Source organism: Drosophila bipectinata, chromosome 2R (genome assembly GCF_030179905.1).
Source record: "Drosophila bipectinata strain 14024-0381.07 chromosome 2R, DbipHiC1v2, whole genome shotgun sequence".
Classification (NCBI taxonomy): Eukaryota; Metazoa; Arthropoda; class Insecta; order Diptera; family Drosophilidae; genus Drosophila; species Drosophila bipectinata.
In genome coordinates, this window is record NC_091737.1 from 5324902 (window position 1) to 5349400 (window position 24499).

General features: G+C 45.1%; 1 protein-coding gene and 1 long non-coding RNA gene across 10 annotated transcripts in view; one reads left to right on the top strand and one right to left on the bottom strand.

Moving 5' to 3' along the window:
* Nucleotides 1-11757, top strand: part of Nipped-A (Transcription-associated protein Nipped-A) — a 172588-nt gene extending 160831 nt beyond the window's left edge. For all 9 annotated transcript variants that reach the window (XM_070278849.1, XM_043210464.2, XM_043210465.2 and 6 more), the window contains one exon: nt 11149-11757. In XM_070278849.1, coding sequence (XP_070134950.1) covers nt 11149-11721 — 573 coding nt within the window. In that variant the 3' untranslated portion in view covers nt 11722-11757. The remainder of the gene's footprint in view (nt 1-11148) is intronic.
* Nucleotides 1-24499, bottom strand: part of LOC138926112 (uncharacterized) — a 101632-nt gene that overhangs the window by 35942 nt on the left and 41191 nt on the right. The window lies entirely within an intron of this gene.

Consider the following 24499-nt stretch of genomic DNA (forward strand, 5'->3'; position numbering starts at 1 on the left):
TATGACTCTTTCCAGGGTCTTAGGCAAAAAATATGTCAGACTAATTGTTCTTAAATCTTTTAGGGTCGTGTGAGACGGTTTACTCGCTTTGGGTATAAACACAATACATAAGTAACTTAAGAATGTAGTCTCATGTGTGAGGTTGAAAAAATGGATTTTTTTTTCACATATTTCGAAAGTACTGTTTATTAAGAATGTACTTTTAAAGTTTCAAATAAAAATATCAAAAATTGACAGAGATACAGCCCATAATCGAGAGCGTGCCTACACCGAATAGTATGAGTTACTCGGTAGCGTCTAAACTTTAAACGCGTTTTTCACGGAACGACATTTTTGTGTGCGGCGCAGGTGATTCACAAAATTCTATGGTGCCGATCTAGCTGAAATTTGGATATGTTGTTCTAAAAAGTAACACCTCTGTCCCGTACTAGAATCATTTATTTTTAATGATTAGTTTTTTTTTTATCATTAATTTAAGATAAATTTTTTTTAATTTTTTGTTTTGTGAGTTCGCCATTTTGTTGTTTATTGGTGAAAATATTTCATTCTAGTACGGGACAGAGCCATAAGCTTACAAAACAATAATCTTTTCTAATTTTTTGTTTCGGATGACTCTAGCAGTCGAAATCACCTGCGCCAGGGACCTACCTTTTTTTTTATATGCATACTTTGGAATGCTATAAAGTGTATTAAACTACACAAGAATAAATTAAACCAAAATATTTTCAAATAGTTTATGATGCCTATAAAAACATATTTGAAAATTAAAAGAATCGCATTATTTTTTATTCCAAAAAAAGATTTTTTGAAATAACCTCTACAAATTAGGACGGAACATGAGACTACATCCTTAAGTCACAACTGTCGAAGTTTTTCCAGGGAGTGTTCCTTTGAAAATGTTTGAGAGCCAGTTCGTGGCGATATCGCCCGCGTGTTGGATTTGCGCTGGTATGATTCCGTGAGGACCAGCCGATTTGTAAGGGCTGAAGCTGTGTATTGCCCAGTGTAAGGTTTTTAGGTCAAAGCTTGAGATAAAGTTTGTAAGAGGAACTTATTCGTTTGGCGAGGTGCCTAATTCTGCAGAGCATCCGGGGAAGTGAGTCTCCAGTCAGACTGCTAGAGATTCCTCACATGTGCTGGTGTTGTGGCTTATTTACATAGGATTTTCCAAGCTTGAGCTTCAATGTCCGAGCAGAAAGATTTCCATGAGAAGCGTTTCTCTATGCGGATGGTTTTTTTTATAAGTGGCCAGGAAGGCCTTGTATTCAGTCCAGAGGCTTTCCTCGTCTCTGGCCTTTGGCCTGTTGAACAGGGTTCTACTTGCCGATTGGAGAGAGGCTAGTTCTTGCGACCACTATGGAGGTTTAATTCGCATTGTTGGTTTTGTTTTTGCAGGCTTGGGTTAATTGTTGCACCTGGGAGTTCAGACTTTCCATGGTTTGCCGATAGTCTAGTGGTTTTGGTGTGATATTATTCTCAAGGGTTTGAGAATATTTGGTCCAGTTAGTTTTCTTTGGGTTTTGAAAAACTTCTGACTTTAAGGGGTTATATACCTTCTTTGTCGAAGAAAAAGAGGAAAGTTTGGATTTTTTTTAGGAATGTAGCGATTTGTATGCGATTTTTTTTTGTATGCATACGGGTTTGTGCGTGAAAAGTCAATCGTTCAAGCACAAAAGAATTTAACTACGAACATTTAAAAAAAAAATTTGAAGTAAATCGGTTAGTAGTTTTCCGCCAATCCATGTCACCGCAAAGTCATTTTTCAAGAAACAGAAATCATCTTTCAAGAAGCGCGCGGTTAGGAGCGCTGTATCTTTTCTCTACAGCTCCAATCTCTATGAAAATTTGGGAAAATGTTCTCAAGGAGTTGTTCTTCAAGATAAAGCAATACAAAAATTTTCGATTTTTTGAAAATAAAAAAGGTATATAACCCCTTAAGGTGCTTAACTGCTTTAATACTAGGGTTAAATCTATTGATCCCTTGCGATGATTAATAATGAAGGTGGGGTCATCTTTTGCATAGGAACAGGTTTGACCTCAGTATAAAATTAAAAAGAGACTAACCTCGGTCTCTTCGGTTTTCTCTCCTCGGTCTCAACCGGTCTCGGTTTGTATTTGAGCTCGCCCACTAGATGTGGTGAGCGTTAGAATCACATCCTATTAGGAGGCCTATGTTGAGATTCTCGATGTCTTCTGCTAGCTTTGCCACTAGCTTTTCTGGGGGCTCCGGTTTTTCATAGGCCATGTATGCAGACAGCACCATCTATTGGAGTTGACTGACACTCCACTGTGACTGTCACGTTGTTTGCATCACTGAAATTATGGTACAAAAATATGCTTATGTGCTTCTTAGTGAGAATACAAGCTCTAGTTTTATATTCTGTATATGCTGTTAACAAGTTGCAGTTCTTGGATTATACTCCTGAGACCCATCCCCCAGGGTTTTTAGACTAGGAAAATGTCGGTTCCATCCTCAGCCAGATGGAGCAATTGAGCAGTCGAGAAGCTGCTTTACAGTGATGAAGGTTTATGTGAAGAATCCACAGGAACATCTGCTTAATTCCCCTTCACCACTGTAACTTCCGCCTCTTCATCGTAAGTGATGTCGTTATTCATCCGACTGGCTGCCATGCGGTGCAGCAAAGAGGCATCCGTAGTGTTTTCGTCTTCAGCATCTGAAGCCTCTATCCCGGAGGCCAGCTCCTCCGTGATCTTGGCTACTGTTGCATTGCCTTCTGGGGCAGATCGATACACCTTTCGATGATCGAGCTGAACTCGAAGTTCAGCTTCCCGTAAGCGGCCTCTAGGGGAGTTAAGAAGAATTTATTTATGATGAGGATCTAACATTTGCTCCACCTTCGCCACTCGCCAGTTCGTTGTGAAAAAGAGTGCCTGGGCCAGTTCCTTGATGGAGTTCGGGTCAGATTCTCCAGACATTAACTGGTACCACCAACACCACTTACCACTCTGGAACCATCCCAAGTATTTGCAAACTGAGGCAGGTTCTGGTTCTCTTCCAAAACATTTCGTGGCTAGGGCGGTTTGCCTCGGTCGACTACTCCTAGGAACGGCTCTTCACAATTTCCGCAAATGACCGTTTCGGCTGAGTGCGCAGCCGCTTTGCTGAAGGTCCTCCTTGAACGTCTTGGGAGCGTTCCCGCTTAGGTTAAGGTGGCTCCTTTTTGGGCTTCTGCGAAGGGACGGATTGCTTTGGCGTCGTGCCATATGCCGGGAGAACGCTTCCCAATTCGCCCACTTTACCTTTTTCAGCCCCTACTCTGAGCTTTAGAGGTTTTGGCTCTTTCATGGCTTCCTTGTATTTGGCCTCTTTTTTCAGCTTATGAGACCTTACTAGCCGCTGGAGGCCCACCATCTTCACCGCACCTGAAGGTGGCATTATGGCTTTGGGGCCGGCAGATGGTACCATGGTGGCAGCAATGGATGGCTTGCTTTCAAGCTATCCCCAGTTTGGAACGGGGACCTACCTAACTCTGCTTAGCGGTATTGGCCTGGTAGGTGGGCTCGCTCGCCTTCTTCTTTGCCTTAGACCCGCTCGCTCGTCAATGCCAGTTTAGTCAAGAGCTTGGCATGAGTCATCGAACCGTTATAAACCATTTCTAAAAGCTTGGATTCAAAAAGAAGCTCAATATATGGGTGGTACACGACTTGACGTAAAAAAATATTTTTGACCGTATGGATGCATGCCAATCGCTTCTAAATCGCAACACTTATTTCTGTCCATTTCAAACGAGCTTGGAAGTCAGAAGTTGGCCACAAGAGACAAGTTAGCCACAAGTTGGCAGTCCTTTGAAAATTGGCTCTCCGAGTTTTTTGTCAATAGGGAAGCGAGTTTCTATAAGAGGGGCATTATGAAGTTGGCATCTCGTTGGAAACTCGATTTCAAACAAAACGGCACATATTTGACTAAAATTATATTATTAAAAACAATTTTGTAAACAATTGAAAATTCAATGATAATACCGCAAGACTTTTTTGACAACCTTATAAATTAACTAAAGAAATAGTTTGCTACAGATTCATACAGACAGATGGAAATGGTTATATCGACTAGGCTCGCTAATACGATCGTTTAATCGTATTTATGAATAATGAGACAATATTGATATGAATCAAAAATGACACAATTTCTTGTAAGTTTTACCAAAAAAATGGCGTCAAAGTCGGAAAAACTCGACAGAAAAGCCAAAATTTCAGTTTCTTGTATAAAAATTTTATCCATTTTGTTTAAATAAATTGAAGATCTATTTTTTTTAAAAAGGTATAACATTAAACTATTGAAAAACGTCGGAAATTTGTAAATCGGTTTAAAATTACGCGTTTAGGATTTTTTAGGGAAAAATAAGTCCCGAAAAACGGTTTTTGGTTTGTAATAAATCCAGATTTTTAGGGTGTTACAAATATTTAAAACACGGTTTTGTGCTATATTCGACCTAATAAAAAATTACTACTATGTCACGTTAAAAGTTCCTCCACTTTTTTTGTCGCTGTGTTATTCGTGATTTGGTCATCACTCAAAACAGGCATATGGGGCTACTTAAAGTAAAATTAAAGAAAAGGAAAAGGAATTCGAGGAAGTGGCAGTGGTTTGTATGGAGAATCTGATTTATGAAAAATATAAATTTTTTACTTTAATATAGCGAGATTTCCTTAGAATATAAAAAATCTATATATGTACAATTTTCGTGTCCCAGTTTTCGAGTAGTTTTCTGAGTATTGAGTAGGTCTGAGAATCCGCCAAAATCTATTTTTTTTCCTGTTCGGCATACCAAAAAATCGCATATAAAGTGAGTTATTACCTCATCACACTGACAAACTCACGCTACCATAGCATTTTAACTCAATTTAAACTGGGGCAAAATTCTTTCATTATTAAGTTAATACATTAATTCTATTTATGAGTGTTTTGTACAGTGAGCAATGGAAAGTGTTTACGTGAGGGGCCGGTGTGCCGCAGCTTTAAGAGCGCACCCGCGCTGAAGAGCGCACCAGCACTGAAGAGCGCACCCGCGCTGAAGAGCGCATCCGCGCTCGCCCCTCTTTGCGCTCTCGCTCCTTCGCCGGCCGTAGTCGATCGTAGTTTTTCTATTACTTTTTGCACTAGTTTTTAAGCAATTAATTCGATGTAAGCAGCCCAATAAAGCTGACCGCGTTATATCCACTGGAAGACGCCCCCGACTTTTTATTCAACATTTCTACTCCTGGAATCTTTTGCGGAACCAACGCCCCCCTACAAAACATTGGTCCTTCGAGCCGGATAAATACTGGATTTTCTTCTGCCAGCAGTTCTCGGCATTGTTCCGCCAAAAGATAAGTACATTTTTCCGTCCCCATCTCTCTGCCGGTCTTCAGCAGTGATCCGAACATTAAATTTCGTTCACACTGCTGCAAGATTGTTTTTCCCTCCGTGTCAACTCCAAGTCCGAGTTTTCCGACACAACGGCAGGTTGAGATTTTCTAATAATTTATAATAATCTTAAAATTCGGCAAATTTTTCTATCCGTCTCCGTTTTGTGTGCTGCCCATATTCCTCGCCGTTTTCGGCCTCTCCGTTATCCATTCGCTTGCCAACGGTCGAGGCATATGTGCATCCGCATACATACATACGCACATACATATTTTTATGGTGCAATTAATCCGCGAAAAATTCGCAAGTGAACAGTGAAATTGTGTGGTGACAAAAAGAAGGCATAATTAATATTGGCCACCGGTGTGAATTAGTTCCGGAATTTCCAAATTCACCGAACAGTCCGCCGCTGTCGTAATATTTGTTTTTATCTTCCTCAATCAGTGTCATTTTTTACACCACATAACTTTTCTGTTCCCCCAATTATACAGTCCACTTATCAAAGCTCCACTGTGCCAACATATGCCCACATGCCCTTACATATATCCGTACCTGCATGCATGTCCATATATTTTCTGCCTTCAATTCCAGGAAATATATAACCGATAAAATTTAACCATACAGTCCACTTCTCGACGTTCCACTGTACCATCGTATGCCCACATGCCCTTGCCCTACTTGCATGTATGCCCATATATTTCTCAATATTTTCTGCCTCCAGTTCCAGGAAATATATAACCAAACAAATAAAAAAAAAAAAATCAATTGATTATAAATTTATTTATTTATATTTATAACTACAAAATTTATTTAATTCGTATTTTTCCGTCCGAGCAAAGGGCCAAAGTTTTTTAATTTCCCTTTCCGGCCACTCAATAATTAAGGTCAAAAATTTAATTATCGAAAGAGAAAAAAATTATAATTAAATAATTTAATTGTCAATCGGCTTTCTGGACCTAGCCGCGGTTTCAATTCCACCGTTCCAGCTTCGGGTTACTTAACCGCCATTGATTAAAAATTGAAATTCTCAACTCCACCAGTCTGTTTCCAAAATAATTAAATCCGACAATTAGGCAAAAATTAATTATTTATTTTCTCTCTGTGTTAAATTTCGCAAATTCGAAAATAGTTAGGAATTAAATATTTACGTACGAGCCATACTGGTCGAAATATACATATATCGACAGTCATCAATTATTTTTCCGAACGAGCACGAATTTTCCGGTCCTTTTCCATTTTCCGCTCCGGCATTTTTCCTAACCTTACTCCTACTCTGCATCTGGCAACATCCGCCTAGAATCTCGACAAACCTTGGCCCATCTGGGTTTTTTGGCTTCCTGAAGTTTCTCCCACATCCGAATTGTGCCGTTTCCGACGTTCCTCTCGACATCGGCGCTAATAATTCCCACTTGGCTTTGCAATCGCATTTCGTCCGAGATCTCACCGGGCTCATCACATTAGTGACCGGCTACCGCTTCGTACGAGCCACCTATTGCGCAAGTCATTCGACAAGCGCTGATCAGCGAATTGGTGTCTGAGAATGCCCACGGGAGACGACCAAAAGCCACGTCCGATCCCAACCATCCGTTTGGAGAGATCTCGATCCGCTTCTCCGCGGACGCCTCTTTTAAAGCCTAAGGCGTACAGTGCCATTCCAAGGGCGAAGAGTGACGAATCCGTCAACACGAGCTCCGGTCCTTCACAGAGGCAGACTCGTTCCGTTGCAAAAATGGCTCAAAGTGCGGTCGACGTGGCGCTGAAGAAGTTCATCGCCACTTCAGATCGAGTTAGCCAATTTGAGGCCAACATAAATACTCCGGCCGCCAGAGAAACGGAAGTGGGCTCCCAATACATGTGCGAAGTCCACCGGGACCAAATTCGGGCACTGTGGGAGAAGGTGGAGAAAAGCTATGAGAGCTGCTCCGATTTGCTAGCTGAGTCCGACGACAATGCGGCCATCTCGACAGTGCTGGAATCAAAGTACAGCTACTGCTACTCCGTCTATTCGAGGTGTATTGCCCAGCTTCGAGAGAGAATTGCTTCCCATACCACTCCGGCTTCCGTCAACGTTCACACGCCCGCGTCTACAGGCTGCCGGTTACCTCCGGTGGATACCGAGGTCTTCGCGGGTGATTATCTTCGGTGGCCCACCTTCCGAGACTTGTTCACGGCCATTTACATTCAAAACTCGCGGCTCACCCCGGTAGAGCGGTTGTTCCACTTGTTGTCCAAAACAAGTGGTGACGCCCACGCTATTGTTTCCAAGGCTCCCCTTACCCATGAGGGGTTTGCCGTCGCTTGGCAAAGCCTCACAGACCGCTTTGAGAACCGGCGGCTACTGGTCAATAGCCAGTTGAAAATCCTTTTCAACCTCCAGGCTATTTCACAAGAGTCCGGGGTCGCGCTGAAGGAGCTGCAAGCCACCATTCAGAGTTGTCTGACAGCCCTAGCAATGTCCGCCATAAATGTTGAGGCTTGGGACTGTCTCCTGGTATTTATGATTTCGTCAAAGCTCCCTAAAGTCACACTTTCCATGTGGCAGCAATCCGTACATAATAAGGCCGAGATTCCAACATGGAAGGAATTAGATAACTTCCTGACAGAGCGCCATCGCACTCTGGAGGCCATCGACGACGTCAGGCCTAGTGGCTCCGTGCAATTTCCGCCAAGGTCGGGACTTCCTACTGCCCCTGCTCGGAGGCTCACTTCATACGAGACTCGAGTGGTTCCGGGCCAAAAGAGCTGCGATCTCTGTTCGAGGGAGGACCACCCCATTCGCTTATGTCCGCGTTTCCTAGAAATGGATGTAAATGGTCGCTCTGACTACATAAGGAGGAAGCAGTTATGTTTAAACTGTTTTGCCCGAGGGCACCAGCAACGAGACTGCACGAGCGCTCATACCTGCTCCACATGCCACAGCAGACACCACACCCTCTTGCACCGCGGCAATCCATTCGCAACCGCTCCAAGTCCGCCTACGCAGCTTACCGCTCCAAGTCCGCCTACGTCAACAAACGGCTCCGAGGATCAGTCGAATGTGCAGGTGTGTTTCGCTTCCGGGTCAGGAGCCGTCCTACTGGGCACGGCCCTTATCAACGTGTGCCATTTGGGGTGCACCGTCCAAGCACGAGCACTGATAGACTCAGGCTCCGAAGCGACGTTCATAACGGAGCGACTGTTCAACCTCGTCAAGCCTCCCTTCAAGACGATTCAAGCCCAAGTTTCCGGCCTTAATCAAACCATTTCCGCGCAGTCTACTAAATTGTGCCATTTCTCTATTCGGTCGCCGTCAAGACCCGGGCTACAATTAGAGACTGCGGCTTACGTTCTTCCGCAGTTGGCAGGAAATCTGCCATCATATCCGATTTCGCGAGATCGTTTCAAGGGGCTGCCCAATATTACCCTGGCGGACCCCAACTTCTTTGAGAGCTCCCAAGTCGATGTGTTATTAGGAGCTGACATTCTTCCGTCCATTCTCCTCGGTAATTCCAAGGCTAATATCTGCGGGTCGCTTCTCGGTCAGGAGACCATTTTCGGATGGGTGCTGACAGGCCCATTATCTCCAGCCAACCCCCGCAGCGTGTCTGTTTTTTCCGCACGAGTTGCCCGCAGCCTCGGTGACTCACTGGTTCAGGGTTTCGATTCCGGATGCGAGCATAATTCTGTTACGACTCCTTCTTCGATTTACACATCGCATCACGCTGCACGGTGGCAATCAGCTGATGATCCGACTGGTCCGGGTCTAATTCTAGATTCCAAGGTCATATTCAGCACGATGTCGCCACGCCCACGCAACGCCCCGTCACTGGAAAGCAGATGTACTCGAGGTACACTATCCTACCGATGCCGAGTCTGCAATGGGAGTCATCCGTTGAAGAAGTGTCGGCGCTTCCTACGCCTTAGTGCCGAGGAGCGGCTCCGAGTGGTGCTCGTGAACCGCTATTGCTCGAGCTGCCTGGCCCACGAGCACTCCGACGGATCCTGTCGGCGTGGGGACGGCTGTAAGACGTGTGGTCAGGATCACCACACGCTGCTGCACCCCGGGACCAAGGAGCACCGTACACCGCCCACGGGAGACAGTACACCTGGTGTCTCGCTCTCTCGTCGGCCGTCATCCGCCAACTCCCGGCGCGGTTCGGGTGCTTCTCGCCCTGCGTCCGCCATTTTCCGGCACTCACAAGCCGATCCACGGCCATCGACTTCCCGGCGCTCGTCGGCAACTCCTCGGCATTCTTCCGCCACTGGCTGGCAGTCGTCAAGCGCTCCACTGCTTTCGTCCGCCACTCATCGGGTGCCGTCCACCGCTCTTCCGCCCGCGTCATCCGCGCCTAGGCAACTTTCCGCCTCTCCTCGAGGGCCCCCGCAGGACGCGCTCGCTGCGCCCACCCTATCGTCGCTGCTGAGACGGAACAGTGTCAACATCGGGACCCGGATTTTCGACACGGGGGCCTTCATCGACCGTGCACGCCCTCTAGCTGCAGTGACGCATAGCTAGCGACGAGGGATATGTTGCAACCCGAGCGATTGCAAGGGGGGGAGGATGTTTACGTGAGGGGCCGGTGTGCCGCAGCTTTAAGAGCGCACCCGCGCTGAAGAGCGCACCAGCACTGAAGAGCGCACCCGCGCTGAAGAGCGCATCCGCGCTCGCCCCTCTTTGCGCTCTCGCTCCTTCGCCGGCCGTCGTCGATCGTAGTTTTTCTATTACTTTTTGCACTAGTTTTTAAGCAATTAATTCGATGTAAGCAGCCCAATAAAGCTGACCGCGTTATATCCACTGGAAGACGCCCCCGACTTTTTATTCAACATTTCTACTCCTGGAATCTTTTGCGGAACCAACGCCCCCCTACAACGCAAAGGAATGGCAAGTAAACGGTTCAGTGATTTGAACCGTGATAGAAGTAGATCTCCAAACATGCAAAATAGAAGATCCGAAAGAACCGAAGAACAAATCCAGCAAAAAAAACCTATGTAGTGCAACTATCAGAAATTGAAATACCTCCTGAACCATTGAACGGCTTACTTATCGGCACGGATCCAGATTCTAACGTGTTCCTGAAGTCAATTCGAACATTCAATTCATGCTTTCAAATGACATCGTTCGGAGCAACAGAAATAGTTCAAAACACAAATGCAAATGGTCAACATTACAATTCTACATTCAAAATCAGAGGCCAAGTTTATCTGCGATCCACATAAATTCTTAAAAATCTACTTTATGGGCGGCGAGAATTCCGGAAGCGCACTTGCCAATCGCGTGAATGCACGTTGTGATTATAATATCCTCGATTCATTTTATGCCAGACGTATCGTCAGCGAGCTAGATGCTCTATTAAACGAGCACAATTAATTGTTGAAAATATATGCACATATGCACCAATTACAAAGCGATAATCACGCTATCGTCACAAAAAATATTGGTCCCGCTATAGCGCTAAGAGATTGACTTGCTGAATTACAATCAAATAATAACTTAAAAATAATGTTTGCCTTTTCTTATTTTTGTATTCCCTCATGGTTCACAGTTAACCAACTCCAGATGACTTTATAATGCGTAAGTCTAGAACTGAGTAAATTTTGTACAGAAATTATAAAGTCATCTAATGGCAAAACAACGTTTGCCGGGTCAGCTAGTACAAAAATATATTATATATACAAAATGTTTACCAAATGCACCAAATATTTTATATTCAGTAATTAGACCTGTTAACTAATCTTATTATTATTATTAATATTTTTAATCGAATAGAAGTAATACTTACTTACTCTCATGATTTTTTTTTCAGCTTACGCTGCAATTGGCATTGGCTTATCTTTGTGAGCATGCGTTAAATTTAACACGCCTTAACACCGATATGATTTACCTTCATCAGGATTCCGGACTTATGAATGTTTCCTATTTTAAGTTTGATGTAAATGATGATAAAGGTCAGCTTAATCAACGTCGCCCTGTTCCATTTCGTCTAACTCCAAATATTGATGAATTCATTACACCTATTGGAATATCTGGACCCCTATCGGCAGCAATTGTAGCTACAGCGCGGTGTTTTATTCAACCAAATTATAAGCTTTGTTCCATACTACAAACTATTTTAAGAGATGAATTTATAGCCTTGCAAAAAAAAGGATTAAGAGAAACTAAACTGGCAGATGGAATAGAAGAACGCTACAGTGAAGGAAATTCTATGGACCGTACTATAAACGTAGTTAATTCTGCCGTGGATATAATAATGGCACGGTTCAATAAAATTTCATATTTTGATAGTATTGAAAATAAAAAAATATCTATGCTTATACAATCTGCAACAAACATCGATAATCTGTGTCGAATGGACCCAGCTTGGCATCCTTGGCTGTAATTACCATTTATATACGTTCTTATAAAATACAATAAAAATTAAAATAAATAAAACAGTTAATTTTTTTTTGCAAGGGCAATATGGAAATAATTTAAACAAGAAAGGAAAGCTAACTTCTTTCGGAGCCGAAGTTGATATGCCCTTGCAGTTAAACCCGGATATATATCGCAAACATCGGATGTTTGCCCCAAGCTTCTATCTTCAAAAATACAAAGGTTGGTATTTCTACCAAAAACCATTTACGATCGTTCATTTGCGGTTTAAGAAACAGCTATAACATATAGTCGGCCGAACGATATAAAATTTGGTAGGTCGAGTAATTTTGCCAAAATAGCTCTCATTCAAAATTTGTACTCTCTTACTGTAAAAAACACCAAAGTTATACCATTTCCGATTAATCAGTTTATTGAAACCACTGGTTTTAGAAGGGGTGAGCACAGGGTCGCAAATTCTACTGCATCACTGCCGGCAGGGTGCCGTGTCAATGGACAGTGTGAGCAATCTCAAATTTTTTCAGAAGCTCTTTCATTTTATCTCATTGGACTCATTTGCCAGCCCAAACTTAAAAATCAGAATATTTCCCCCATTGTATTAGAGTTAGAGAGTTCAGATTTTCCATGAGTGCTGTTTTTAGTAAATACGACATATTAAATTTCATTAGGATTGACCGACTTTATCCTATACCTGCCATATAACTGAACAATCGGAAATGACCCAACCTTCGTGTTTTTGAAGATAGAAAGGCAGGTATGGCAACACGGGATTTTTCTGCAGCAGTTTTTCTGGGCCTGATGGAAGCAGGAGTGCTTGAACTTTATTCAGCAAACCTCTAAATTGCGTACCTGCGGCCCTACCGTTGAAACCAACGATGTGGAGCTGGTGAAGGACGATAACCTTTCCACTATGAAGTTGGATGTTCGCGACAATTATGTAGCTAAACTTTACTCTCTGCCCTTCCAAAAAAGTTGTTTTTTCAGATTTACATCCAGGCCGTATCTGCTAGTCCTTGTCTAGGATATGCAGTGTCGCCGTCAAAAGAGAACATAATGGTAATGCCTGCAGCCACCTTCCTCCATCTCACGTGGAATTGGTTGACAATTTTTTTATAGGTGAGAGTCAAGAACTCGACTTTGAGATCTTTCCCTCAGAAGAACCTCGTAAGTGAAATATACCTCCTGTAGACATTAAAAGGCCTGGAATCCTTCTTAGATATTATTCTGACTTTTCTATTTAGTTAATAACTCATTTTCCGAGCGCCCTCGGTCGTCTTGGACTCTAAGCTTTGTGATGAATGCAGGAATGCTATCTGGTGCAATGATTGGTGCACTAGCCATTTCCAATATTCTGTTTATATTTCTTTAGAAAATTTCTTAAGCCTCATTTGGATCAGCGAAGGCTTTAAAGTTTTTTCCTATTATTTTGTCAAAAGAATTTTTTACAGATGGGGGAACATTTGTTGATGGGGGATTTGAATGGGGGAACATTGATGACATTTGTCCTTTCTTGTCTTATTTGAAAGAAGGACAAATTTTATGTATTTTTTTTTTCATTAATTTCGAATGGAATGCTTCTCCATGTTAAAAATCATCTTCTCCATAATCTTTTAAAAGGTTTGGAATTTCATGCATGCTGATTTAAGTCATTTTATCCAATTCTAATTGAATCGATACTCGATACCAGGGGTGCTCAAATTCGTCTTATGGCAGTGCGTTTACTAACACAGACACAAGGAAACGTGTACATATGTAGCGGCGCTTTAGAGTTGGGGCGCAACTGTGCACTGAGAGAAAAAAAAGCAGTTTTAAATATTTATTTATTTTTTTTTTTTTTATATTTGGCTTAAAAAAGATTCAATATTTATATTAATTTTAGTGGTTTAAAATTTTAATTGAGCTTCCAGATTATTATTATTTAGTCCCACGAAATAAATCAAAAGCCAAAGCAGACAGAAGAATAAGTTCCAGTGCATGTGCTCGAGGAAAAAACAAAAACAAAATACACTGCGTTCAGCGAAGCGTGACGACGGATAGAGATGTAATGAAGAAACAAGCAAAATTGTTTTTGTTTCGCATGGTAATCGAAGCCCATATGCACGGTGCTTATGGGCGCACCAGCCATAAGCACAGAGCATCTACAAAAACAAAAGTGCACTCAGTGTATAGGCGTTGAGCACCCCTGCTCGATACTATCAATCAATTTACATTGATCTGATACTTAAATTCCTATACGGATCGATCAATTATGTATATCCGATATGGGCACGAGGGCTTTCGTCCGCGCGTATTGCGCGTATAGCCAGCAACGACTAGACGTCGCGCCTCCGCTACACCAGGGAGTTACCGCTAGTCAAGAGGAGTGCTAGTCAAGAGATCAGGAGTCTCTTGGCTGGTGACCGGGGTGTCCCCGATCGGTTTCTTGGCTGGGCTCGAGTTCACAAGTCGGCCTAACCTTGTCTCGCAGGATCACGCCTGTTCATCGCGATTCAGGAGTCAGTAAGGCCGCCAGACTTGCCCGTTTACTCGCTTCGTGGCAAAGTTACCTGTCTTAGTCAGGATACTGGTCCTTTTTTCACTTGTACTCTCTACTCCTCTTGGGTCGTTGGACACTTCAGCGGGCGTCCTTTAGCTCAAACTACCAGCTACATTTAGAAACGCTCTAACACTTGAATGTCGGACTCTCCAAAGGCGGTCCTCTAAGCTTTCTAATAAAAAATCTTTATGATTAATTCTAATGTGCCTCCTTATATACGTTAATTCTTCTATATTCTGCTTCTGCTTTTAATCCAGCTTTCCACACTCCCGTTGGTTTTGCTTTACCCCCATCCGCCCGTGCCTACCATTGTAATACATCCTGCGCTTGACCGGTGTCTTACAGCTTTCGCATTCCCTCAACTACTCTTTCTTGACTTTGCACCAGGTCACGTGTCTTGGCGTGTGGGAAAGACTTAATCTCCTCACACTATTTTTGAAAATGTTTTGAGATCGAACTGATGTTTGCATTGGGCAGAAGCGAATTTGTATTGAAGACAAAGCTTATTATCATCTGCATACATAAGTATTAGGGAATTTATCAAAACAGGGTCAAAACAGGGGCAAGTTATTAATAAAGAGACTAAACAGTAACGGGCCAAGATGACTTTCTTGTGAGACTCCAAGTTTAGCACGGACCAAGCGAGAATGTATATATCAAATAAGACTATGTGTGTTCTGCCATCTATGTAGCTGGAGATTCACGTTATGAGGTCTGTAGGAAATACCAGCATATTCAGTTTACTCAACAAGAACGAGTGATTGACTTAATCAAATGCTTTGTTACAGTCTGTGTAAATAGCATAAGTTTGAAATCCCTTTCAAAAGTGACAAAGGATGTCATCCGGCAGCAACCGACTTTTCCCCTTTTTATACCCTTGCAGAGGGTATTATAATTTTGGTCAAAAGTGTGCAACGCAGTGAAGGAGACATCTCCGACCCTATAAAGTATATATGTTCTTGATCAGGATCACCTCCTGAGTTGATATGAGCATGTCCGTCTGTCCGTCTGTCTGTTTCTACGCAAACTAGTCTCTCAGTTTTAAAGCTATCGTCTTGAAACTTTGCACACACCCTTCTTTCCTTTGCACGCACCCTTCTTTCCTTTGCACGCAGTATATAAGTCGGAATGGCCCGGATCGGCCGACTATATCCTATAGCTGCCATATAACTGAACGATCGGAAATGACCCAACTTTCGTGATTTTAAAGATAGAAACCTGGAACTTGGTACAGATTATATTTTTGGTCAGTTGATCCGACCTACCAAATTTCATAACGATCGGCCGACTATATCTTATAGCTGCCATATAACTGAACGATCGGAAATGGTATTTGGTAAAAATATCAACTTTCGTATTTTTTAAGATAGAAGTTTGGACTTTTTTTAGATTTTGTATTGTAATAATTTGGATTATATATTCCTATTCCCATAAGGATCGGCCAACTATATCCGATGTTTGCGATATATATCCGGTTTTAACTGCAAGGGTATATAAACTTCGGCTCCGCCCGAAGTTAGCTTTACTTTCTTGTTTATGTAATGAAATTATGAAAGATTCCTTCCACTTAAGGGGAAAATCGTTTCGAAAATCGAAAATGGTTTCCAAAGATAAGTTAAAAAGTCTATGAAGAGGTTTGCACAGAGCTCTGCCACAGTATTTTAGAATACAGCACACAGATGAAGACATCGCTGCCTGGCGAATAAATGGGTTTGACCCTGAGAATATCAGATTATAAGCTATTCTCGGACAGAGAACAGAAAAACGAACAGAAAATAAGATTATCTGATTGAATGTTGTATGCGTACGGCTGATCTGTAATTTTAAGTGGAGAGTATGTTGTTCAACAAAATTTTGAGAATATATCAAAAATAGCCTGAATGGAGGTCGCAGATGAATTCGCAACGTAAGGTCGCAAACGTAAGCAGAAGTGGAAAAGTTACATGTTTACGCTTAGTATTTACAAAGTTATAAAACTGCTTCGGATCCTGAGTAAACTGAATCCAGCAGCTGCGAATACAACTTTTATAACATTCCGAGTTATTCATGGTGAAGTAAGACCGAGCTACTAAGTATCTTGAGTTACTAATTGTACAGCTGGTTTTGATATGTTTATTTAAAAATTTAATTTTAATGTTTTTTAAAATTAATAGTGCCTTGTATACCAGGAGGATTTCTTGCGACTGACGGATAGTTCCATGGCTCGCAGGAGTCAATAGGGAGTAAATTTAAATTGATTTAAAATTTATGGAAGGCAATATTTTTTTCTTCACATGCTAGTAGATGGGATCTAATTCCGAAAATAAAGTTTCATTACAGAACAAACGAACAGTACCGTGAAGAAATGTGGAAACTGCGGAGGCAGCCATACGGCAAACTATAGAGGATGTATTGTGTATAAGGAGTTAAAGAGTCGCATGCGTCAAGCGACCGCAACGCGCAACCAAAATCCACAGAATGCGTACGTTTCGTCAAAAACCACGCCAGACGTCTTCTTCGCCAAAGCTGCGAGATCCTCATTCGGTCCACTAAACACCACCAACGGTTTGCAACAAACTTCTTGCAGGCCACATCGATACAAATTCAGTCAAGCAACGGAATCCTTTCAATTGCTGCCGTTTACTGCCCTCCTCGCTTCTCAATCTCGGAAGGACAATTTATGGACTTCTACAATTCACTTGGGGATCGATTTATAGCCGCAGGAGACTACAACGCCAAACATACGCACTGGGGATCACGTCTAGTGACTCCCAAAGGAAGACAATTGTACAATGCAATTATAAATGTGAAAAATAAACTGGACTACGTTTCCCCTGGAAGTCCCACATACTGGCCAACAGACTCACGAAAGCTCCCAGACCTTATTGATTTTGCAGTGACAAAAAACATACCTCGCAATCTAATAAGTGCCAAAGCAGTCTCGGACTTATCATCAGACCACTCGCCTGTGCTTCTAACGCTTCTTCAAAGCCCAGAAATAACCGAACACCCCTTCAGTCTGACGACGACAAAAACAAACTGGCTAAAATACAAAAAGTACGTGAGTGCCCACATAGAACTCGCCCCGGATTTTAACATGGAATCGGACATCGACTACACTACGAGCGCCCTGGAAGAAGTACTCGTTGCGGCAGCTAAAATCTCTACTCCTCATAGGAAAGAAGTAGACCGAAACAAACACTTCAAATCTAATCAGCAAATCGAACAGCTCGTGCGAGAAAAGAGGCGCACGCGTCGTGATTGGCAAAACAGCAGATCACCAGCTTCAAAACAACGCCTTAAGGAAGCAACCCGATCACTCGACCAGGCTCTTCACCAACAGGAAGAAAATGCACAGCTGAGGTACATCCAGAATCTCTCGCCAACAAGCACAAAGTACCCCCTGTGGAGGGCCCACCCAAATCTTAGTGCCCCAATTGAAACGACCACCCCGATAAGAAACTCTTCGGGATGCTGGGCTCGCAGCAACGAAGACCGAGCTGAAACATTCGCCACACATCTCCAAAGTGTCTTCCAGCCAAACCCAGCCTCAAATTCATTCCTCCTGCCAGTAATTCAGCCAGAGTCCTCCCCTCAGCCAGCCGCACCTCCATTCCGGCCGAACGAAATCGAAAAAGTCATAAGAGGGCTAAAACCAAAAAAAGCTCCCGGTGGTGACCTATTGACCCCAAAGATGCTGATCGAACTTCCAAAATGCGCTATAGAGGTCGTCTGCAAACTATTTAATGGAATCATTAATCTTGGCTATTTCCCAAAAAAGTGGAAGAAATCCATTATTATAATGATTCCGAAGCCTGGAAAAGACCACACAATTCCGTCATCATACAGACCAATAAGCCTTCTATCTTGTTTGTCTAAACTGTTTGAAAAATGCTTGTTAACTCGCATAATACCACATTTGGAAGCTTGCAATATCATCCCGGCACACCAATTTGGCTTTCGAAGAAACCATGGAACCATCGAACAAGTGAACAGATTAACATCCGAAATACGCTCAGCCTTCGAACAACGAGAATACTGCAGCGCTATTTTCCTCGACGTATCTCAAGCTTTCGACCGAGTTTGGCTCATCGGACTCATGCACAAAATTAAAACGTATTTGCCAACATACACCCACAAGCTACTGGAATCATACCTCTTCAATAGGGTATTCTCAGTGAGATGCAACGCAGCTACTTCGGGCGACTACACCATCGAAGCTGGAGTTCCACAGGGAAGCGCACTCGTGCCGTGTCTATATGTTTTGTATACTGCGGATATTCCTACGAGCGCACAACTAACAACGTCAACGTTCGCCGATGATACCGCTATCCTTAGTCGCTCCAGATGCCCAACGCAGGCAACAACCCAACTGGCTAATCATCTCACAATAGTGGAAAGGTGGCTGTCCGACTGGCGCATTAAAATAAACGAACAAAAGTGTAAACATATAACGTTTACTCTTAATAGACAAACATGCCCTCCGCTTTTACTAAACGGTATGCAGATCCCTCAAGCTAACGACGTAACGTACCTTGGCGTTCACCTTGATAGACGACTTACCTGGCGTAAGCACATCGAATGCAAAGAGATGCATCTAAAACTGAAAGCCAGCAGCCTCCACTGGATCATAAACTCACGATCGCCACTGTGCCTAGACTACAAGTTACTACTGTACAATTCAGTCCTAAAGCCAATCTGGACGTATGGCTCCCAGCTGTGGGGGAACGCGAGCAGCAGCAACATAGACATCATACAGCGCGCACAATCAAAAATCCTGAGAACTATCACAGGGGCACCTTGGTATGTTCGCAACGAAAACATCCACCGGGATCTGGGCATCCTCGCAGTGAAAGACGAAATCCAGAAGCAAAAAGAGTCATACAAAGAAAAACTGTCTTCGCACCCAAATTTTCTCGCTCGGGGATTGACTCGGGTTTCTAGCGTATCCCGCCTTAGACGCAACGACCTCCCAACCCAGCAATCGATTTTTAGGGCCGTCTAACTCCGTATCAGTCAATATGACTGTTAGTTAAGTTAAAAATATAAGATTTGATACACCTCTTGTTAGTCTCGCAAAGAGAAGAATCAAGAAATAAAAGTAAAAAAAAAAAAAAAAAAAGAACAAACGAACTGTCTGAGTTTTAAGTGGAGACTTATGGTCGATAGAAGTATTGGTTTTTAATAAAACCGCAAGAGTGGGATGATATAGATCCTCAGCATTAAGCACACCGGCCAAGCGTACGCCAGGGAGGATCTGCTATCTTCGAGCTTGGCTGCCAGTTCGGGTCGTGGCTCACTTCGATGGCACTTCGATGGCGCTGGGTGCCTCTGCCGCCGTTGCGTTACTCGCTTCGGGTTGATGGCCACTCCGGTTGCTGTGGTCGCTGCTGCTGCTTCGTCGCAGTCGATGGTTACTTTCGTTGCTGTTTCTGTTCGAGCCCTGGTGGTGGTTCTACTGACTAATCCCATTTTGATGGTCGGCACCTAATCCGGGTTGGCTTCCAATAGGCTCACCGCCCAGGCATACGCTGGGGAGGATCCGCTGTCTTGGTCCCTGAAAGCCGGACAAGGCCTAACCGGCCTAAACCAGTCAACCTAACCTTGTCTCGCAGGATAACGCTTGTTCATGGCGAATTAGATTAAGGCGCTCGCTAGCCCTGTTTGTTTCCACTTAATGGAAAGTTTACCTGTCGTGGTCGTGAATGGGCCAACTGGACTCGTAGCCCCTGGAATTCACTTCAGAACCGTCCTGCCACGGGTTCTTCTTCGCTCGTCTCATTTTTATACACTCTACTCCTCTTGGGCGGTCGGACTCTCTCTGGAGACCACCTCTGAACAGTCCTCCAAATCAACGCTACAAGTTTTCTAAAAAAACTCGTCCCGATTCGCCTACACATAAACGTCTAGAGCGCCCTTGAGCCGATTGCATTTAAAGGGGTCTTATCCAGCAAGCCAGGAATGACCTGTTGTGGTTTGGTCCCGATTGGCTGCGGAAAGATGAAAATTGGTGGCCTTAGACCACTTACTCTTAGCCAAAAGAGTAAAAAAAAAAACCAAAAACACAAAGAAAGAAGACAAGAGGAAGGTACAAACTACGAGGGATTCAAGCCGGCCCATTCAAAAGTTAACAATTATAACTTATCCAATATAAACAAACCTGAAGTAATTAGAAAGTAAATTAATGAATGAAGTTTAATACATTTTGTTACAAAATTAATGGTTTTGAATTGCGGCCGAATAAATAAAAACGTTGCAGTTTAATTTTCAATATTTTCTAGGGGGTATTAACTTAAAATCTGCAGCCAAATCAGCGCCGAATACACAAGGAAGTGACCATGCGTACAATGTAACTTGCGCTACAAATATCCGCAAAGCGCATACGAAGTTGGGAGAAACAAAACAAAATAGAAACTTCTAATAAGCCCGATACTGCTTATCCGTATTTAAAATCTTTTAGACTATTCGTCCTTTTTTTTGGCAGCTTGGCAAGACATCCTCCCCCGTTGAAGGCTGGCCCTTCAATAGAGTCCTTGAGGGGCAGACACAAACTTGACTCAGCACGTTTTGTCGTTATAGGCCACTTCATGGGGGGTAGATTTTCATCCTTCACCAGGACTATGTCACCAACAGACACTACGGGGCCAGGGGTGATCCATTTGGAACGCTGCTGCAACAAAGTGAGACATTCCTTCCAAGGTAACCAGAACACTTTTTGCAAAAAGGAGCTTCTCTGCCACCAAACCAGACGGCTAAAGCCAAGGGGCGCAAGGTCCGGTTCGATGAATGTTGAAGGAGGGCTGCCACTTAGAAAATGAACCGAAGTTAGCACATCTAGGTCAGCGGGAATTTCGGAAATTGACAAGAGGTCTGAGATTAACGATCGTGCCTATGTGGCATAATTGGAACCCTTATATTTTATAGCAGCCAAATCAAAAGACGGGGCTCCAGCAAGCACCTGCAGTGCCAGGGTTGGCACTGTTCGGCATACCGAGCCTCTGGCAGACAAGAAGTCGGATACAATTTTTCGCGTCGTAACGACATACCACACCGAATCTCCAAATAGTGGACAGGGCACCATGAGTCCGTCATAAATGGTCCGCCTTGCGCGAAGTCTGAAGCCCCAGTCAACTCGCAGCACCTCCAGTCAACCAATGTTCATTCGCTGATGCAAAAATGCGATATGCATGGAAGACTTGCTCCTGCAGATCTCACACATGGGGTTTATTACCGTCTTACTGGTGCAAATGGTGACATTAATTTCCGTACCCCACGCGCCAACGATGGACATCAGTTGCGCTTCTTTTTTTTCGCAGCACTGCTCGGGATTTTTCTTCGACAAGGAGCAGCAGGTCATCCACATACGCGCTAAAAGCGCAATCAACATTGTCGAACGCTCCTTTAAAATCGACGAAGATTCCGAGCAAGTATCTCGCCGGGCTGGCGCGGCACTGCTCTTTACAGGATTCCCTGACCCATATTGGGCGGCTACGGGGTCTGCGTCTGAGCCACAGTGGCCGGCAGCGATCCTCATTCCTGTCAGAAGGTATAAAATGCAAACCTGGCTGTAGGTATAAAAAGCACAACCTGAAGAATGATGTTAAACAACGCAAATACAGAAGTGGAAATCCACCCGTGGGAGAGACCACGGCTAGGGCAAGGATTCTGAAGGCCCTAAATAACATCCCAATCATACCTGACAAGGCGGTGCCTCACTTGGGCGCCCTGGAAAGGAACACTACAAGTGCAGAAGAGCTAAAGAGTGCCAAAACGGGTGACCCGTTCAAAAAGAGCAACAAAATGCGGCGCTCGCCGCTATTCGCGCCACAGGCTGGCAGCTCAACCGGCACTGGCAGCCCAGCAGCGGTAGAGAAGGAAACGCCAAAGAGGCCACGGGAGATGCTTAGCCCGGACAAGGACCAGAGGGCGGCTCCCCCGAAGAAAAATAAGGCTGGCAGCCCACCGGCAAAAAGCGAAGAATGCCTGACGGAGCTGGGCACGATAGTGAACGAGCTGCTATCGTGGGTCACAGAAAAAAATAAGAGGCATATTTCCGCAATGCAAAGGAGCCTGATAACCAGATTGAAGGACATCCACTCCATTCTGGTCGGAAGTGTTCCGGAGGAGCATGCGCGACCGGCCATCATGCCCAAGCCAGTGTGCCCCAGATGCGAGAGGGCCGGCATCGATACCGCGGAGAAGGAGCAGCAGACCCTTCCGACGGGGGTCTGGACCCAGGACCAGGCTGTGGAGACCGGCAGCATCCCTAACAGCACGGGCCCCAAGAGTGCACACCGGGACTCGGGGGCCAAAGTAGCAACGGCCAACACGGCGGCAAGGCCCAAGCCAGCAGTTGCAAACCCGGCTGCCGACAAAGGAAGCGACGGCGAAGCAAGCAGGAGAACGTCTGAATGGACGAAGGCCAAGCCTAGAAATCCCGAGAGGAGACGAGCCAGACCCGACGCCATAGTAATCCAAGCTGCAGGCATGACGTACAGTCAGATCCTAAGCATGGTAACTCGCAGGGAGGACGGGAAGCTAGACGACCTTGGCCCTTGCGTCAAGAAAGTGAGGAAGACAGCCAAGGGCGGACTGCTACTGGAATTGGCCAGGAAGAAGGAGAGCTCCACACAGGCCCTCAAAGGTTGCATCGAGGAGGTCCTAGGGAGCAAGGCAGAGGTGCGGGCGTACTCGGAGGAGACCAAGGAGTCACTCGTCGAGCTAAGAGGACTCGACGCACTAGCTACTTCAGAGGACATCATCGCGGCTATCGCGCAGCAGGCAGCGGTGGACCAAGGCGTCTTAAAAGTAAAGAAGCTGAGAAGCAGTTATGGCGAGTCGCAGACCGCTATCGTGGCTTTCCCCGCGAGCCTTGCCAAGGCCATCATTGCTGTGGGCAAGGTGAAGGTTGGGTGGACAGTATGCCATATGAGGGAAAAGGAGGCCGTGGCTCGCTGCTACAGGTGTCTTGGGATGGGGCACATCGCAAGCGCTTGCAAGAGCTCGAAGAACAGAAGCGGCTGTTGCTTCCGCTGCGGAGACTCGGACCACAGGGCGGCCACCTGCAAAAAGGACCCTCGATGCTTCTCGTGCGAAGATAAGGGCCGGAAGGATGTGAGGCATCAGACTGGAAGCAGAAGTTGCCCCATGTCAGCGAAAGGAGGTGGACCTAGGACGACAGGATGTTAGTGCTTCAGCTGAACCTGAACCACTGTAGGGCGGCCCAAGATGTGCTGTCGCAGACGGCGAGGGAGACGAAGGCGGACATAGCGCTCCTAAGCGAGCCCCATAGGACTGGCTCAGACAACCGCTGGGCAGTTGACCTATCGGGGAAGGCCGCCATCTGGAGCTGCGGCGCAACCGGCGCGACAATGCACTCAGTGCATAGTGCGGAGGGATTTGTAAGGGCTCGGATAGGTGGGGCATGGCTGTACAGCTGCTACATGGCACCTAGCCTAACCACCATTGAGTTTGAGCGCATGATGGACTGCCTAGGAATTGACATCAGAGGCCGTTCTGACGTCCGAGCATGGCGAGCATGCAGCGGAGAAGCCGCTACCGCAGAAACCACGCTCCTGTTTACTGGTGGAGCGAGGAGATTGGCTCCATCCGAGCTGAGTGCGTGAGAGCAAGGAGGCTTATGCAGCGAGCGAGAGGCAACGACGCCTTTGAGGAGCGGCATCATGCCTTCAAGGACCGTCGCAAAGCATTGAAGGTGGCCATCCGAGATAGTAAAAGGAAATGCTTCCTGGAGTTGTGTGACTCAGCGGAGGAAAATCCATGGGGCAACGCGTACCGGATAGTGGTGAAGAGGCTGCCCCACGGACCCGAACGTGCTTAGGACCATAGTGCAAGCACTGTTTCCAGCCGGCAACCAGGTCACCCAGCTTCCCACCCCCCCAGCAGACAATGAAGCGACTGAGGAGGTAACGGAAGAGGAAGTACTGGCCATAGGGAGAGGCCTGGCCCCGAACAAAGCACCCGGCCCGGACTCGGTTCCTAACCGAGCCCTGAAGCTGGCTCTAGCTCTGCAGCCGGGCAGCTTTGCGGAGCTCTACAATAAATGTATCCGCGAAGGCACTTTTCCCACCAGGTGGAAGGTACAGAAGCTCCTGCTGCTCCTCAAACCAGGGAAACCAAGGGAGGAGGCGTCGTCCTATAGGCCGATCTGCCTGCTGGACACTACGGGCAAGGTCTTCGAGAGGGTGATCGCGGTGAGGCTCGAAGCTGCCATAGAGGAGGCGGGAGGGCTGTCCCCCAAGCAGTATGG